At 42.8% G+C, this 17,641-nt stretch overlaps 1 protein-coding gene and 1 pseudogene across 1 annotated transcript in view; both read right to left on the reverse strand.

Moving 5' to 3' along the window:
* Positions 1–17,641, reverse strand: part of Slmap (Sarcolemma associated protein) — a 203,938-nt gene that overhangs the window by 31,985 nt on the left and 154,312 nt on the right. Inside the window, exons 12-14 of the mRNA XM_080268629.1 lie at positions 13,308–13,483; positions 10,354–10,524; positions 7,624–7,717 (exon numbers count right to left, since the gene is read on the reverse strand). Of these exons, the coding sequence (XP_080124755.1) occupies positions 7,624–7,717; positions 10,354–10,524; positions 13,308–13,483 (441 nt within the window). The remainder of the gene's footprint in view (positions 1–7,623; positions 7,718–10,353; positions 10,525–13,307; positions 13,484–17,641) is intronic.
* Positions 15,515–15,632, reverse strand: LOC145394882 (5S ribosomal RNA; annotated as a pseudogene).

Raw genomic sequence — 17,641 nt, forward strand, 5'->3', positions numbered from 1 at the left:
CATCATCTCTGACCTGATTCTTGAGCTCCCTGCAAACTGCAATGCGATGTGCCCTCTGCTCGTCACTCGGCAGTCTTGGCACAAATTTTGCAGCGAAGCTTCTCATACCCAACACATCCGACAAAATGCGTTGCAAACTCCCATACGACAGTCCAATGATATCACAAACATCATAGATAGTTCATCTACGATCTGCAAGGATAGCCTGACAAACATCTCTGACGTTTTCTGGTGTTACTGTTGACGGTTGTCCAGAACGGTCATCGTCTAAAACAGACGTTCGTCCTTCCTTGAACCGCCTGTACCAGAAAAATGTTCTGCTTTGGGGCATGGCTTTGTCACCAAAGCCTTGCTGATACAACCAGTGAGTTTCTGCAACTGTCTTTTTGATCTTGATGCAGGTTCTTTGTGCCATGAGCTCCGCCACTGCAAAATCGCCAAACCTCCTACACACCACGTTACACTAGTAAGCATAGCTCAACAATACATCCGCTCACAGACACGGCTGGGGCCACACTGATGTACAAGGGGTGCTGCTGACTCCTCCTAGTGGCAAAAGGCAAAATTGCAAACGGTTGGCTCCCTCTGTTCAAATTACAGGAGCTTTTGGTAGCACCTCGTGTTGGTATGCATATGCATATATATATATATATATATATATACAGTAATTCCTGTAATATCCGGACTCCCATTTTCCAGACATCCCCAATAAGCGGACATTTTCGTCCCGGGATCCAGTATTCCCAAAATGGGCCAAAAACTGCAAAAAATTAGAAAAAATCTGACTTTTTTCCCACCCGTAATTTGAAATTGCCGCGTGGTGCCGAACAGCTGTTACACCATGGTCCCTTCACCCCTTCCTTCCTCCCCCCCTCCCCTGTCAGGGTTGCCATTTAGTATTTTTCATTACCAAATGTGGGCCAATTTGGTAATGAAAAATTCGTTTGGTAATGAATCAGAATAATACAATACCAAACGGATTTTTCACATGTATGAGGATACACAGGATGGAGATGGTGGATTGTTTGTTCTCTCTGATTAATTTGGTAGCCTATATAGCGTGATAATAATCAACATGCTGTTAATTATAAGAGTGATTACATGTATTTCCACCTGTGTATATAATAGTGAAGAATAGATAGCTTTACAAATTTGGTAATGAAAGTTAAAAATGGTAATGAAAATTGAGGAGTTTGGTAATGTGGCCGTTGCGATCTGGCAACTCTGTGATCCCGGCATCATCAACAGTCATAGCCTATCTCCGATCGAGAGCAGATGCTTATAGCAATGCAAGCCACAGGTGCTCGTTTTTTGTGAATAAACAGTGAATAAACTGCAATACCTCGCCACACGGAAATTTACAGTGTTGTGCAGTGTTAAGAAATTAGAATTTAGGGTCCAAAGGATTAACTGTGGACTGCAAACTGGCGGTTCAAACCAGTCCAGGAGCCAGGGACTTGTTGTAAGTACCCAGAATGTTTAATATTGTATAAACTTACCTCTAAAACCTCATTTTATGGTTCTTTTGCATTTATTTCAGTCTTTTATGTCCCCTATTGGTGTGATTTGGGTCTTAAATAGGTGCAATGCATGTCGAGAGGGAGTTGTATAGGTGTTTTTCTGAGTTAGGGTTCATAAGTACATGTCCAGGAGGCTGGGGCCCAATATCCGGACAGCATCACTATCTGGAATTGCCTTTGGCTCTATTACATCGGATATTGGAGGGATTACTGTGTATATATATACAGTACAATCCCAGCAATCCGGTATCCAGACAAACGGAATACTCAGAACAACGGGAAAATTCAAGGGCTGGTAAAAATGTCAGTAAGTTATAACTGTGCGCCAATTTGAATGGACCGCCAAACCGCCGTTTGATTGTGTCACACGAGGCTGGGGGAAGTCAGACAAAGCGAGGTGAAGGCATTTCCGGCTGATGTAAATCCCTAGCAAATCCTCTTAACCACCCCTCCTCTCCCCCTCTTTCCCCTACTTGAATTCAGTCATCCTCCACACCTTCCAAAAATCACCAGTCTGCGTTTTGCCACCAGACAGTAAACAAGGTCTCTTGCTATTGTGTTCCTCTGATAGACGGTAATTTGTACACTCCAAAATGCCTAAAGTGCAAACTAAACGTAAGCGTATCGTGCTTACCTTGAAACAGAAGCTGGACATATGCAACAGACTTGAAAAAGGCGAACATTATAAAACACTAATGGCTGAATATAAATGTTAATAGGAATGAAAGTTTACTTTGTTGGAAGAAAAATAAATAAATAATATGCCTGCATTTCATACGTACATCATTTATTTTATTTTCTGCAAAACAGCTGAGTGGCAGGTGAAGGGTGGAGTGATGGAGGTCAGGTAGGGAAGAACAGTCGGAAACGTAAACAAACTCATGTGGGGGCACAGGTGTCGTGATAATTCTACAGTGCAGTCTTAACAAATCATCAGTTCACTAATAAATGTTCAAGCTTTTATTTCTATATTTTATTTTTCAATTTTTATGAGTACAGTACATATAATGAATACAGTAATTCGGTAAACAATGGAATGGTGTAATTTGCAGTACTGCTAGTTGCTAGACATTGCACACGTGCGTTATGACCATGGTGTGTGTTTACAAGGCAGTTTTTCAGGCGGAATCTCTTAGTGTAACCCCTAATGTGACTGGTGAGTACCTGAACTGTATTTACTGCTGTGATAGCCTTTGTATAGATTTGACTTGAAAATCAGAAATACGGGAAAAATCTGTAACCGGGAAGGTAAATTCCCCAAGCCACCCGGTTAACTGGGATTGTACTGTATATATATATATTCATTCATTCATTCATTGCCAGACGCCATGTATCCCAGACGGGGTGGCCAATGGCTTAGAGTTAATTGTTTTACAGGGAGAGGCACTAATCCTCCACCAACCCCACCTGACATGTAGGGATGCCAACAGCATCTGGTGTTCCCAGGCGGTCACCCATCCAAGTACTAACCAGACCCAACATATGTATATTTGGTGTTGATTGCAGAGAACGAAAGGGAGGCAGAGGAAAGGTTTAGGAAGTGGAGAGATGATATGGAGCACAAGGATTTAAGGGTAAATGCAGATAAAACAAAAGTGATGATATCTAGGGTTGGTGGCAGTACTGTCAAAGACGAGGGAGAGTGGCCAATTGCAGTTTGCCACATGGGCGTGGGAAGTAATTTCATCTTGTGCGGTGTGTGTGATAAATGGGTGCATAAGAGATGTAGTGGTATCAGAGGTAGACTGCGAGATAATGCTGATTTTATGTGTACGGCGTGTCAGGGTGAGCAGGTGGAGATTGTCAGACGTGAAAGGATTGAACTTGCTGGTGAATCTCTTGAGTGTGTGGAAGAGTTTTGTTAATTGGGAGACATGTTGTGTGCTGGAGGTGGTGCTGGAGGTGGGGCTGGAGCTAGCCCTGTGGCTAGGATGAGAAGTGGTTGGAAGAAGTTCAGGGAGCTCTTGCCTCTCCTGACATTGAGAGGACTCTCCCTACGTGCTAAGGGGTCTTTGTACGCAGCATGTGTTAGGAGTATAATGCTGTATGGTAGTGAGACCTGGGCTCAGACGTACAGAAAATGACAATGATTAGGTGGATGTGCAGTGTGTCCCTGTGTCCAAGGCCTGGAGGGGCTGGGTTTACGATGGAAGAGTTGAGAGGTAAGATGGGACTGGAGTGTATTGGTGTTGTGATGAGGAGAGGTAGATAGAGATGGTTTGGACATGTGGAGAGGATGGGGGATGATAACTGGGCGAGGAAAGTGAGAATTGTTAATATTGGGGGTGCGGTTATGAGAGGCAGACCAAGAAAGACATGGGACGAGGTCATTAAGTGTGACCTCAGGGTTACGGGACTGAACAGGGAGGCTGCAATGGATCGTGCAGCGTGGAGAGTCGCCATTAGGTGACCAAGGCCGGCACATGCAAGCATGTTGGAGCCTTTAAAAACGAAAACGAATATATATATATATATATATATACAGTACTCGTCAGAAGTATTCAGCGTTGTCCGCCGGGCACGCAATACTTATGGCCCAAAAAGAATCACCCATTTTTGGGGGTAAGAATTGAGCCACAAGTTTGAGCTCCGAGCATGACGTCACGGTAGCCTGAGGCCTTCCGACACGCTGGTTGGTTCCCGCCTCAGTTGCCCACGGGCTGCCTGAGAGAGAGGAACTCCGCCGAGTGTCCCTCTCAAATTGCGCCATTTTTTACCGAGTGTCCCGCAGTGTTTTGGCCTTTAAAACTTTGTTATGGCACCTACCCGTGAACTATCGAGTGAAATCATATCCCAGATCATTGCTCTAAAGGAGGCAGGCCACCAGACAAAGGAAATTAGTGAATTGGTTGGTGTGGCACGATCGACAGTGCGTCGTTGGTGTGCGCGGTTTCGGGAGGAAAACAGTGGTGAAGTTCCCACAAAGAAACCGAGGTCTGGTAGGCCTAGGAAAACTTCCCCAAGGTCTGTTAATGTTTTAAAAAGTGCAGTGGAGTTTAATCCTCATGTGAGTGCAAGGAAAATTAAGGAGAGCAACCCAGAAGTGTTTGGTGAGGTGTCAGTGAGAACAGTGTCTCGTAGGGTGCATGAGCTTGGTTACACAAGTCACAGGCCTGTGAAAAAGCCTCTTCTCTCTAGCAGCCAGAGAATTCGTAGGCTTGCCTTTGCTAATAAATATCTAAACTGGGGTGAGGAGCAATGGTTGTCAGTGTTGTGGTCTGATGAGGCAACGTTTAGTGTTACCTGTAACAGAGGAGCACGAAAAGGTAGTGACCCACTTGACCCACGGTATGTAGAAAGCACAGTTAAACATCCTGATTCACTCATGGTATGGGGTTGTTTCTCAGGGAAGGGTTTGGGGAAGCTTGTTGTACTTCCCAAGAACCTCAGAGTGAATCAGGATGTTTACCTGGAGCTTCTGTGTGATCATTTACCAGACTCCTTCGAGCTAACAGGTGCACGAGTGTTTCAGCAGGATGGTGCACCTGCTCACAAGGCCAAATCGGTCACCAATTGGCTTCGTGACTGCGAGGTATCATTCATGACAGACTGGCCAGGAAATAGCCCAGACCTCAACCCGATTGAAAACCTCTGGTACCTCGTAAAGAAGAGTCTCCAAGGGAAGGACGTGAGCTCTCTGCCTAAGCTGGAAGCCGCCATTCTTGACTCCTGGGACAAAATACCGCTCCAGCACCTCAGGAGCCTCGCCCTTTCACTTCCAAGAAGTCTCAGGTCCGTGAAGAAACGTAAAGACTACCCTACAAAGCACTAAAGGTAAATAAAATGCATTATTTTTATGTTTTTTCAATGTTGAAAGGTTTGTTTCTCAGGAGGGACGCAGGGCGCTCCATACTTCTGACGAGCACTGTATATATATATATACATATATTGTTATGTGGGTGGCAATGACACGGCATGGCTCACCTGACCATCTACAAGTGCCTGATCGTCACCCGTAATGTCCCACCTCCACTCGTGATCTCGGAATGCATTTGGGACAGAGACCAAACAACTGGACCATGCTACAGCACACTTGCAATGTTGACAAGGGTTGTGGATCCAAGGCTTGAGGGTTCAGACTCGTTTGAATTCTGAACAGATTTTGTGGGAGCTGGTGAAGAGGAAACGAGCCAAACTACATTGGACTGTGAAGGGGGAAGGTGACGAGGGCTGGTTGGTGGTCGGCAGAGCCGGGTTGTGGTTTTACATCTATATATATATATATATCTGTATTTGTGAGTGATATCATCTGCTGACCCATATAGCAGAACTATGTATATTTCTATGTTGTGATTATTATTAGGGTGTTTATGTTTATTATTCGGTGTGTAATGTGGTTCATGCTTTATTGTGGTAAACTGTTTTGGTGAATGTAAATACAGGTTTTAGGGAATGTGGAATTTTAGACTCCCTATCTTACAGTACTCCACAGTAAGCAAATTCATTCAAGATAACCCAATTTAACATATATGGTGATACATGAGAATGAAAATGCGATGAGTGAGTGTGATATAAGGAAACTGGTAAACAAGTGGTGGTAAACAGTGATGAACAATATACGGGTACTACTGTAGCCTGAAGGAAAAGGAACACAAGGATTAATAACCACTGATTTGATACTGAATCTGTTTTGTGGGTTCTGTTACGAACTTTGTTTGGGATCATCCGGTGTCTGCTCAGAACTAAAGCTACGTGACAAAATATATATATATGTATATGTACTGTGGTAGGTGGAGGCGCTCACCATCCACATGCTGTATTGCTGCTCTCCGGTGTCCCTCTCTTCCTTCCTTCCTCCCACTTCTGTGTTTATTTCCTTCATTCTTTCCTTGTCCATCTTCCTATGGGTGGCTTTTTACTTCCTCTTCTGTCTTTCTTTCCTTCACTCTTTCCTCTTCTCTCTGCTTATGGATGACTCTACACTGAGTGACAAGCCAAATGGCTTCCTGTACACCAAGAAACCATTTACTGTGCTGGGTGGTAACCATATAACCAAATTATGGTGCCTGGTGGTTTAGTGGGTAATTATGGTGCTCCGATAGGACTGAGCCAGTGTAGGTTTACATACAAGGGGTGGTTGGGATTTACTGCTCATATAATGCCACTCAGGGATGAGTGAGGCTGGTAACTCTCATCTTAAATGTCAGGACCAACTTGCCTTGCCCCGGGCCCCTACACTCCTCATGGGGAAACACAGGAATATATGATGGATATATATATATATATATATATATATATATATATATATATACAGGTATATATATATATATATATATATATATATATATATATATATATATATATATATATATATATATATATATATATATATATATATATATATATATATATATATATATATATATATATATATATATATATATATATATATATGCATATTATGCATAAACATTCTCTTGTATGCTATTTTCTGTACACAATACTGCTTTACTATTGGCATAGTTAGCATCAGTAAAATTTCAACAGAATGTTGAGGTGCAATACACAGCATAAATCATTAGGAGAGAGGTGTTACAAAATCTCCAAAAGCCACTCAGAGTATAACCCTACCAGATACTGCATAAAGAGACATTTTGACACATCTCTCTTTTCAATTTATTCTAAATATCCTTCTGTATTTGACCAAATTTCCACTATTTCAGTATTAAAGTTATATAAATACAAAACAAGGACAATGTGTGATGTGCAGAATAATTTGCCACAGAACAGAGATGCTATAAAGCCTCCTATGCCACTTACAATAGGCCCCATAGGTTTACAAGCAACCACATTCCATTACCCCATCACAGAACCCAATGCTGAAGAGGGACACCTTCCCATGGTGGTATTGATATACCTGGGGGTAGATTCCATCCATCCATCCAACAGCCAACCCTACATTGCCCCATGAGGAGCATAGGGGCCCGGGGCTAGGCAAGTTGGTCTTGACATAATCCATTGCCTGATTATAAAAATGTTTCTCATCTACCTCCCAAAAAGAAAACAGTGGAATGAAGGAAGAGGGCAAGTTCAACCTGCAGTCCACCAGGATCACATTTCTGATAAGACTATGGCCACAACAACCACAAAACCTGGTACAAACCTTGTAGTCGCTTGATATCGGCGTGAAGTAAGGACTCTTCTGCCAAGTCTGACTCCTTCTCCTTATCCTCTATGCTTCCATTGACATTGGAGTCCTGCAAATGAAGGACTGCTATATTCTGTCCTTTTAAATCTGACCTAAAACTGCTACCTCTCCACTCTGAATGCTGAGCTATAATAAAAGATTTACAATACTGTACACTCTTTTCATTTAACTTGTCTAAAAATTTCATCTCTCTATCCTGAATGCTGAGCTGTAACAGATTAACACCATGTTCTTTTCACTTTAACCCCTTCACGCACCGAAAGTTTTCTGTAAGTGTGTATGACATGCTCAGAGAAAATGCCGCAAGGGAAAATTTTCCGATGTACTTTATTTGCCACAGAAATTCGATATAATGGTATAAATTGTATACCATCATCTTCCCTAATGTTTATATTATACAATAAGCTAAAAAATGAACAAAATTGAAGAGTAAAAGTACTGTGAAAGTGCCGAAATGCGGTGAAAATACTGTTGCTTAACAGCAAAAATAACTGCCCTACACCCCAGTGCAAAATTTTGCCCAGACAATGCAACAGCTAAGCATATGTCTAGATGCAGAATATCACCAGCTTTCACGTGGTGTTGTCGGAATTCTGATACGACCGATAGTTTTCGAGTAAATCACCAAAAATCACGCGTGCCCCCCCTCCCCCCTTGAACCAAAATCAGAGAGAATGCTGGCTATTTGAGAGTGTTGCCCTTGAAATGGACACCTTCCCCTACGACACACCAAAGACTGATGTACTCATGATAAAACATAATTTCTGGTGAATATTTTTGTCAAGAATTCTGTAATTGGCATCTTTTAACCCCTTAATGCCTATCGCATCAACTGATGCAAAGGGAGTTTTATGCCAAATTGCCTAATCGCATTACATGAGCGGGGCCTGTAAAAAACTGCGGAGTGCTTCCTCCGCTCCAATTATAACATACATGGCTTCAGGCCAATGAAAACTCACCCCTGAGGTGGCGAGAGGGGGGATTGGACCAACCTGAGCAGTGGGGGGCATACCCCCTCTGGGCCGAATCTGTCTCATCATCTACCCCACTCCCTCTCTCCCTCCTTGCCCCCCCATCACCCTCCCACCCCTCCACACACCTGCATCTCTCCTCCCACCACTACCTGTGTCCCTTCACACCCACTCTTGCCCCTCCTCCCACCCTGCTAGTCTTGTGTCCCCCCTGAACACCACCCCATCCCTCCCTCCTTGTCCCTCACTATCCTCCCACCCCCTACAGACCCCCGAGAGGTATCGGGCTGTCAAGATGTTACAGACCACACTGAAGTACTTTCCTATCATGTGAAAAGTTGGTTATTTCTCCAACCCGTACCTACAGGCCTACTCACCACAGCCTACTTCATCTCCCCACAGCCTAGTCATCATCCCACACCTACACTTGGTAAAAAAAGTATCGTTGCATAGAGGGTTCGATGTCTTCCAAAAATATTCACTCACATGCTGGCTGTGTGGGAGGGTAGGTAACTTGTTATGCCTGGCTGTAGCAGGTTCAGAATGTTTATTTATATTTTAGCGAGGGGATACCTCAGATGACGTTATATGACACCTCCCAACACGTCGGACACAAATATTTCAAAGACCTTCGTACCATGATCCAAAATGTTTCGTCAATGTTGTGCACCGATACTTTTTTTTACCGAGTGTACATACACCTGTTTTCACGGTTGGTTTGACAAAACACTTTGAAATAACCTGTTTCAATAAGAAAACTAGGTAGTTATAAAAATTTTCGTGTTTTAGATTATTTTCGAGGGGTAACTATTATAAACTTTTTTGAACTTTGATTCACGACTGTGCAATAACCATTAAGCCTACGGGGGTACCGATTGCGTGTCAGGTGTGTATATTCTTCTTCTTTAACCAGAACATGATTGGAGCTGGGGGGGGCCTGAAATAATTGCGGTGTTAAGACCTACATGACAGGTGTGTCACAGTGCGTCATTAGTTCCTCTTCAGCCTAATACCGTTTTGACTCGTTTTGAGTCATCACGCATGATGGGGTTAAATTCGCCTAAATTTCCAAATTCTCCATCTGTAATGCAAAGTTATACCAATACAGGGGTAAATGAACACTAAAATTTTGTGCTAGTCATAATGGAGTGTTATAGAATGGATGTGCAGCTGAAGCTTTGCCTTTTTCTTTAATAAGTTACATGAAATAAGCTGCAGAAGGACAAAACCCTGGGCAAGTTAGGGTGAACATATTGTTGTATAGATTATGGTACGAGAATATAATAACTATGTCACTGGACTGAAGGGATTCCTACTGTATCATACCATTTATGATGGCTCCAACATCCTTGTATACATTGGCCTTGGTCACCTAATGGTGGCTCTCCATGCTTCTTTATCTCTGGCAGGCTCCCTATTCAGTCCTTTATCACTGATGACCTTGTAGGTCTTCTTTGGACTGCCTCTCTCAAACCTACTCCAACGTTCACACCTCTCAATATACCCAAACCATCTCAGTCTACTCCTCCTCATCACAACACCAATACATTAACAACAAAAATAATGATGATGATGATGCCAGTACATTGCACTCCTGAGTTATGCTGATGACAGTGTTATCCTTGGTGGGATAATGGTGTGTTATCCAATCATCATCATCATCACCATTACCATCATCATCACTGCCTATCTACAAAGTACCACTGGCCAATACCTTGCACTCCTTAGAAGTGTTGATAATGGTGTTGCTGTCTTTGGTAGGGATGATGGTGAGTGTATTATCCCCATCTCCTTCCATCATCACCTTTGTCCTCTCCTCCTCCTCCTCTTCTGAGCTGTCCTTCGCATCATCTTCATTTAGGAGGTCACGATCTTTAGGCAGGTCCTAGGAAAAACATAGTATAGGTGAAGGGATAGCAACAGTAGTAGAAGCCACCTCAGGCTCACCTGAACATGAATCCAGTGGAATGCAGACCAAAGTTGCCCTTCCTCTGCAGCCACCATCCTCTTTTGGATGGACAGGGATGGTGCTGTGTGATAACTGTATCTCTGGGCAGATCAGTGCCAACATATAAAGGCATCCCTATCCAGCATCACAATATAAGACTATGAACTAGTACACTACTTTACTTTCATCCATCTATCTATAACCAGATGCCATAATCCCATAAGGAGTGACTGTCTCTGAGTTAGTCGCTTTATGGGGAGAGGAACCAACCCTCCGCCAACCCACTTGTTGGCTCATAGGGAACACATGTGGGTAGGTTATGTGGTTACCACCCAGAACTGTAAATGGTTTCCTGGCTTACAGGAAACCATTAAGCTTGTTACTCAATGTAAAGGCACTGGAAGGGGAAAGAGGAGTAATAAAAAGTAGCAGGATGGATGGGAGAAAGAGGAAGTGAGGAGGGCAGACACAGAAAAAGAATGATAAAGGTGAAGGAAGAAGCAGGCAGCACTACAACAAATCAGTGGATGATGGTTGCCACCACCTACTACAATGATGTATTCTAATTTTATTTTTGCTATCACCAGACATTTGTTATCAGCTACAGAGAATTTTATCACACTAGAGGGGTTACACAGAGCCTTGATTAACCACTTCATTACAAGAAGCACTAGTGAGGGATGCCTTCAAACAGTGGCACTGATACTGTGGGACAACTTTCTGCCAAGTAACAGAGACATCCCTCAACTCTCTCCCTATCCCCCAGCAGGAGGATGGTGGACTGTAAAAAGGCAACTCCAGTCTGCAAGCTACAGAGTTTATTCATATAAGCCAGCTGTTAGAACAGCTAATAAGAGAGGTCTATTTTAAGTTGAACAAAATCATCTAGTTGTAGCAAGAATACAATAAAATTATCATCGAACTGAAAGAGTTAACAAGAAGGACTAGCATACAGATACACAATGATAGCAGTGCTAAGAAACAAGCAACTGGTAATTTTTGCCATTTATAAATGCCTCGAATGAGTACCCTAGCCCCAGGCCCTTAATGGTCCCAATGAGGCAAAACTGGATCAGATGAAAGATGGACTGATTCACTGATTGTTGGCAAGAGCAGTGGTAATTCCCAGTCTCACAATCTCTCATATATCACGTGGGTTAAGTACCTGTCACAACAACACGAGGACGGTAATAATGATGAAACCAGGAGTCACATTCCCAGTGTCTGGAAATGTTATATCTTTCTCAGTGATTTATTCTTTACATTACAAACTGTTTTCCAATTGTATATTACTGATGGAAACTACAGATGTGTCAAAATTAAAATGATACTGTATATGATAAAAGAAAGACAATATCAGAGTGCAACATGTAAAATACTGGATAGTCTGTAAATAGTACTCCACTAGACACTGACCTAATGGTATCTTGTATGTTGTGAGGATGGCCAAGTCTGCTGGTGTAGGCATGGATGTGGCAGTGGGAGTAGGAAATGAATACAGCAAATGATGCAGGTTAGACACTGATAACTCTGACTGACATGCAAAACTCTGACTGAGCCATCCTTGTACCTCAGAAGAAATCACCCGGCAGAGTGAAGATGGAGAGTTATAGACTACCCTGTATATATACAGTACACCCTCCCTATAAAAAACTTCAAAGAAACAGATTTTGGATTTAACGAACGTCCACTGAACTTTTGTCACCTAAAATGAAGAATGGTCGTTAAATGGAGCAAAAGGGGCGCAATACATGTGTTTCCTACCCTTTTTACTCCAGTTTGGCCTGAAACTGCCCTCTCTCCATCACAATTGCTCAGTTGTATTAACAGATTATAGTAATACTGTACTAGTCATGAAGAAGTGCTATGACATGACTGTGAAATACGCTGGAAAAGGACAAAATTATGGGCCACATTTGTGTTCAATGGGTATAGTTTTCATTTTTAGTACTAGAATATAATATTGTACTCATTTATTTTCAAACACGTGCATAAATTCCCACCTGAGGGGGGGACCCTCGGATCTAATAAGCTTTCAGCTTTAACCTGGCTTCCCTCCAATTACTCTGTTACCATGAGGATCTACTGTATCCATGGAAAAGGTGTTGTAAAGCCTCTTATGCCACTTAGAATGCCAGCCCTAAATGGATATAGCGGAGTTACTATGTGCCCTTGCTGTAGTGAATCAGTAAATCATGGTGTACTTTTCCATTTTCCCTTCCTCCCTCCCCCTCCTAGGTCCATTCCCTTCTTGAAATACTGTGGTAGGGACGCTGGGTTAGTATGATGACTGAAAACCATAGTTGATCTTCAGTTCCATTCTAAAGGACAATGATGTGGATGATGACTTAAGATGATAGCAAGCATAATGAGGACTACAACGTGATACTCTTTTGTGTGTGTGTGTGTGTGTGTGTGTGTGTGTGTGTGTGTGTGTGTATTATATGTATGTATGTAAGTTGCTTTCGTTGTTGTGGCCAAAGATCCACCTGAGTATGAACCCAGTAGACTGAAGGCTGGAATTCCCATTTTCTCATATTCCTTCCTCCACCCTCCTGCTTTTAAGGGCTATGGAAGGAAAAGAGAGACATATATAACTGGTGCCACTGTATGAAGATATCCATACCCAGCATCATTTATGTACAGCTATGTATGAATGTATGTATGCACAGTACTCGTATATATTAGTGGGCATCTGCACAAAAGTTGCACCAACTTACCTTCTTTTTCCTAACAAGCGTAGGTGTATTATCGTCATATATGTCGTCGTATATCTTAGGGTGGAGTGCAAGGTGTCGCTCCCTAAGGCGCTCCTCCAGGTCTGCTATCTGACTCTGCAGGTGTTCACTCAATGCGGCACTTCCAGCACTCACACCTTTCACCTCACACAGTTCCTCTGGGGGTCACACCAAAGATATGTTAACCAATGTGTCTTGTAATACATTACTCATAGTAATTATCTTGTAAATAAACTACTCATTAAAAAAAAAGTCTTCTATCACACACCTGTTGAAAAATTAATGTCTTAAAAACAAAAAAAATAAATAATAATAAAAAAAAAAAAAAATAATTCATTCATTATCAAATCCAGTGTTGCCCCATGAGGTGCGCAGAAGCCCGGGGGTAAGGAAGTTGGTCCTGACATTTAAGATGAGAGTGACCAGCCTCAACAAATACCTGACTGGCATTAAGTGAGCAATAAACCTTGACCACCCCTTGGATATAGACCTGCACCAGCTCAATCAGAATGGAGTGCCTTAATTGAAAAATAAAACTGCTCCATTTAATCTCTCCAGTGACACGATCCTGCTGAATTTTTTAGTCTGAGACAGGTACAGGAACACCTCACAAAGTTCTTTTAGGAACAGACACAAGGCTGGCAAAAATAATCAACTTTTCTAATAAAGTAAGGCTGGTCAACCCCTTCAATCTGATGACATACTTTCAAGCTCATTCTTGATAATTTCAGATAATTTTATTCTGCTTCAGAGAGTACCCTAGTAATAAAAGAGTTAATGATCGCAATATTAAACCCCTTTGCTCTGAAAATTCTCTCCTAAGCTAAATAAAATCACCTGAAAGACACAAGAGTAAATCAAAAATTATATGGTATCATGAGATTTGAGGAGTTCACTGTGCCAGCTAGTATCAGACACTTATCCCTAATTCCTAGGGAAGGGTGTGGTACAAAAGAAGGAAACGAAGCTGCTCTGGGATAGATCAGACAATGAATTTAATACCTGAAATCTGTTTCTCGAGTAAAATACAACAATTGGTCTCTATCATGGAAAATTAAGCAACCTTCAGATGAGACGAGGCCTTAATTTCAGTAAAAATTTCACAGTTTTATGTTGTACCTATGATACAGTTCCCCAAACTACTAAACTATCTATCTACAGCCATATGCCTTACTCCCAGAAGGGGTGGCCACAGAAGAAATGCTTCCTTGTCAGCCAGTCCTTCACCATCTGGCATTTCTCCAACTCACACCACCCACACTAATATCTCTCTCAACCCCATCCCTCCACTTCATCCTCAGTCTCCCCAAATTAATAAACCATCAGTGGTAAAGCTCAGATCGATGAGCACCAAACTACCAATGCAATGATATGTTCAGTCTGTTAAATGAGCTACTTTGAATATTTAATGTAGAGTAGCTCCAGTAAGTCCTCTAAATCATGTTATCTTAGATGCATTGTTTTGTTCTGGCCCTAGGTTCATCTAAAATGTGAACCCAGTAGACTGCAGGCCCAAGCTGCCCTCTTTACCTTCCTCCTTACCAGGGATAGGAAGTGGTTGAGGGATGTCTGAATACAGAAACCAAGCAGTGAGATCACTGGTTACATCAGTGCCACTACATGAAGACATCCCTCTATCAGATAGACACATACAATGATCCCTTATTTATCGCACACTTGGTTATAGCGGTTTTCGTTAACCAATGTGAGATGAAAATCCACACACTGCTGTTATAGCACATTTTTCAGCTCAAAAACATCATTATTGCATACCTGAGCTGATTTTTTGCCAACGATGATGATACAGCATCCGTGGTTTTTGATGAATTTAAAAATAAGGCCCTTACTCAAGGAGTTAAACCCAAATGGTGGAAACCACTATATCACCACTCCTTGCCTCAAAACATTTTACCTCAAGCCCATCTCTGGAGTCTGTATGGTATGTGTTTCTGTTTAACTGTGCCCTTTCTATCCCTTTATGTTAACCCTTTGAGATACTGATGACAAATTTTTGGGTCATTTCAAATCCAGCCTCAGAGATTCCGATGACTCGTTTATGCATCATTTTAAGATTCATTCATTCATTGCCAGACGCCATGTATCCCAGACGGGGTGGCCAAGGGCTTAGAATTAATTGTTTTACAGGGAGGGGCACTAATCCTCCACCAACCCCACTTGACACGTAGGGATGCCAACAGCATCTGGTGTTCCCAGGCGGTCACCCATCCAAGTACTAACCAGACCCAACGTTGCTTAACTTCGCTGATCGGACGGGAAGCGGTGTACTCAACGTGGCATGCCCCAGATACTTTTGTAAAACATTCACCATAAATTGTGTTTATGCGTCACAACAAAGAGACTCAGGCATGATGTCACAGAATGTTTGCTCTGTGCATGGTGGGCAGTAGTTTTGTAGTAGTAGTAGTTGTTCCCTGGGCAGTCTGACAGAACAGCCCCGAGTCCCTTAGGAAGGCCATGGCCGAGACCCGGCTTTCCCACAGAGCTCTCAAAGAGTGTATGTTGTGCTGTTGGCATAGGTGATTGTGTGTAATGCAGTCTTCCATAATGTGCTTAATAGTATGGGGTGCTGTGTTGCATCCTGGATAGGCATCAGCGACAGAGTCATCCAGCCTCTTCTGGTAGCTTAAGAGGGCTGGATGGTGCCCACAACTCAGCCTGGCCAGGTGGACCCTGTCCTCACGAGGGAGATAGGATTCAGAAGGGTGGATGTCAGGAGGCTATGTATGAAGCTGTGTGTTGTCTTTAAGCGACTGAATGGAGTGGCGAGTGATCTGAGTGTGGATATGCTTCTGGAAGCTGGTCTGAGGTGGGCGAGGGGGGAGAGATGACAGTATTTGTGTATGGTATTGTGTGCCGGGTGTTGTTTTGATGTTCCTTGGTGTGGGTGGATGTCTATCTATCTATCTATTGCCAGACGCCTCAATCCCGTTTGGGGTGGCCACAAACAAATCGCCTCCAAGTCGCCCTGTCCCCCGCCATTTCACTGCCCTGCTCCCAACTCACACCCCCCTCTCTCATATACCTCTCCACCCCATCCCTCCATCTCATCCTCGGTCTCCCCCTCCCTCTTCCACCCTCCACCTTACTCATATACACTCTCTTCGTCAGTCTTTCACCCTCCATCCTCTCCACATGGCCAAACCACCTCAGTGTGTTCCTCACAACGCTTCCTATCACATCCACATCCACACCACAACGCTCCTTTATATCCTCATTCGTCAGCCTGTCTCTCCACGTGACTCCACAGGCTCCTCTTAAATAACTCATTTCCACTGCTCTCACTCTTGACTTGTGTCCTTCCAACAATGTCCAAGCTTCACTTCCGTATGTTAGAGTTGGTATCACAATACTGTCATGTAGTAACTTTTTTACTTCCATGCTCACTTCCCTGTTTCTTATCACTGCTTTTAAGGAACCAGCAACCTTTCTTCCCTGCTGTACCCTTTCAAGCACTTCACCCTCCAAACCTCCATCCTTACTCATCACACTACCCAAATACTTAAACGTACTCACATTTTCCAATTCCTCACCATCCAACCTCGCTGTACATTCACTGACTTCACCTCTCTCAAAGACCATCACTTTACTCTTCCCTACATTCATCTTTAGGTTCCGTTTCTTACACACTCTCCCAAACTCATCCACCAAGCCTTGCAGCTCCCCTTCGTCTTCACTCAACAACACAGTATCATCTGCAAACAACAGTACAGGGAGTTTCCAAACACTATCCTCTCTCACCAGGGCCACTCCAACATCCACTACCCTACCTTGTACCTCTTTTATTACCCCATCCATGTACAGATTGAACAACCATGGAGACATGACACATCCCTGTTTCAAACCAACTTTCAAAGAGAAAAATTCACTTAGTTCACCATCCACACGCACTGCAGCCTTCGCACCATCGTACATACTCTTCACAGCATTCAACAACTTCCCATCTACTCCATATATTCTTAACACTTTCCACAATCCTTGTCTATCCACCCTGTCATATGCTTTCTCCAAATCCATGAAAGCCGCATACAACTTCTTTCCCTTCTCTAGAAACTTTTCCACCAAAGATCTAAGAATGAATATCTGATCTACACAACCTCTTCCCTTCCTAAAGCCTCCCTGTTCTTCTCCAACTAATTTCTCTGTTCTTTCTCTAACTCTGTCTATAAGTATCCTACCATACACTTTTCCTATTATACTAAGAAGACAAATGCCCCTATGATTACCACACACTTCTTTTTCCCCTTTTCCTTTGTACAAGGGAATAATTATACCTGACTTCCAATCCTCCGGGACTC

The sequence above is a fragment of the Coenobita brevimanus genome, chromosome 28 (assembly GCF_032717465.1).
Source record: "Coenobita brevimanus isolate Jiangsu-jjx chromosome 28, ASM3271746v2, whole genome shotgun sequence".
NCBI lineage: Eukaryota > Metazoa > Arthropoda > Malacostraca > Decapoda > Coenobitidae > Coenobita > Coenobita brevimanus.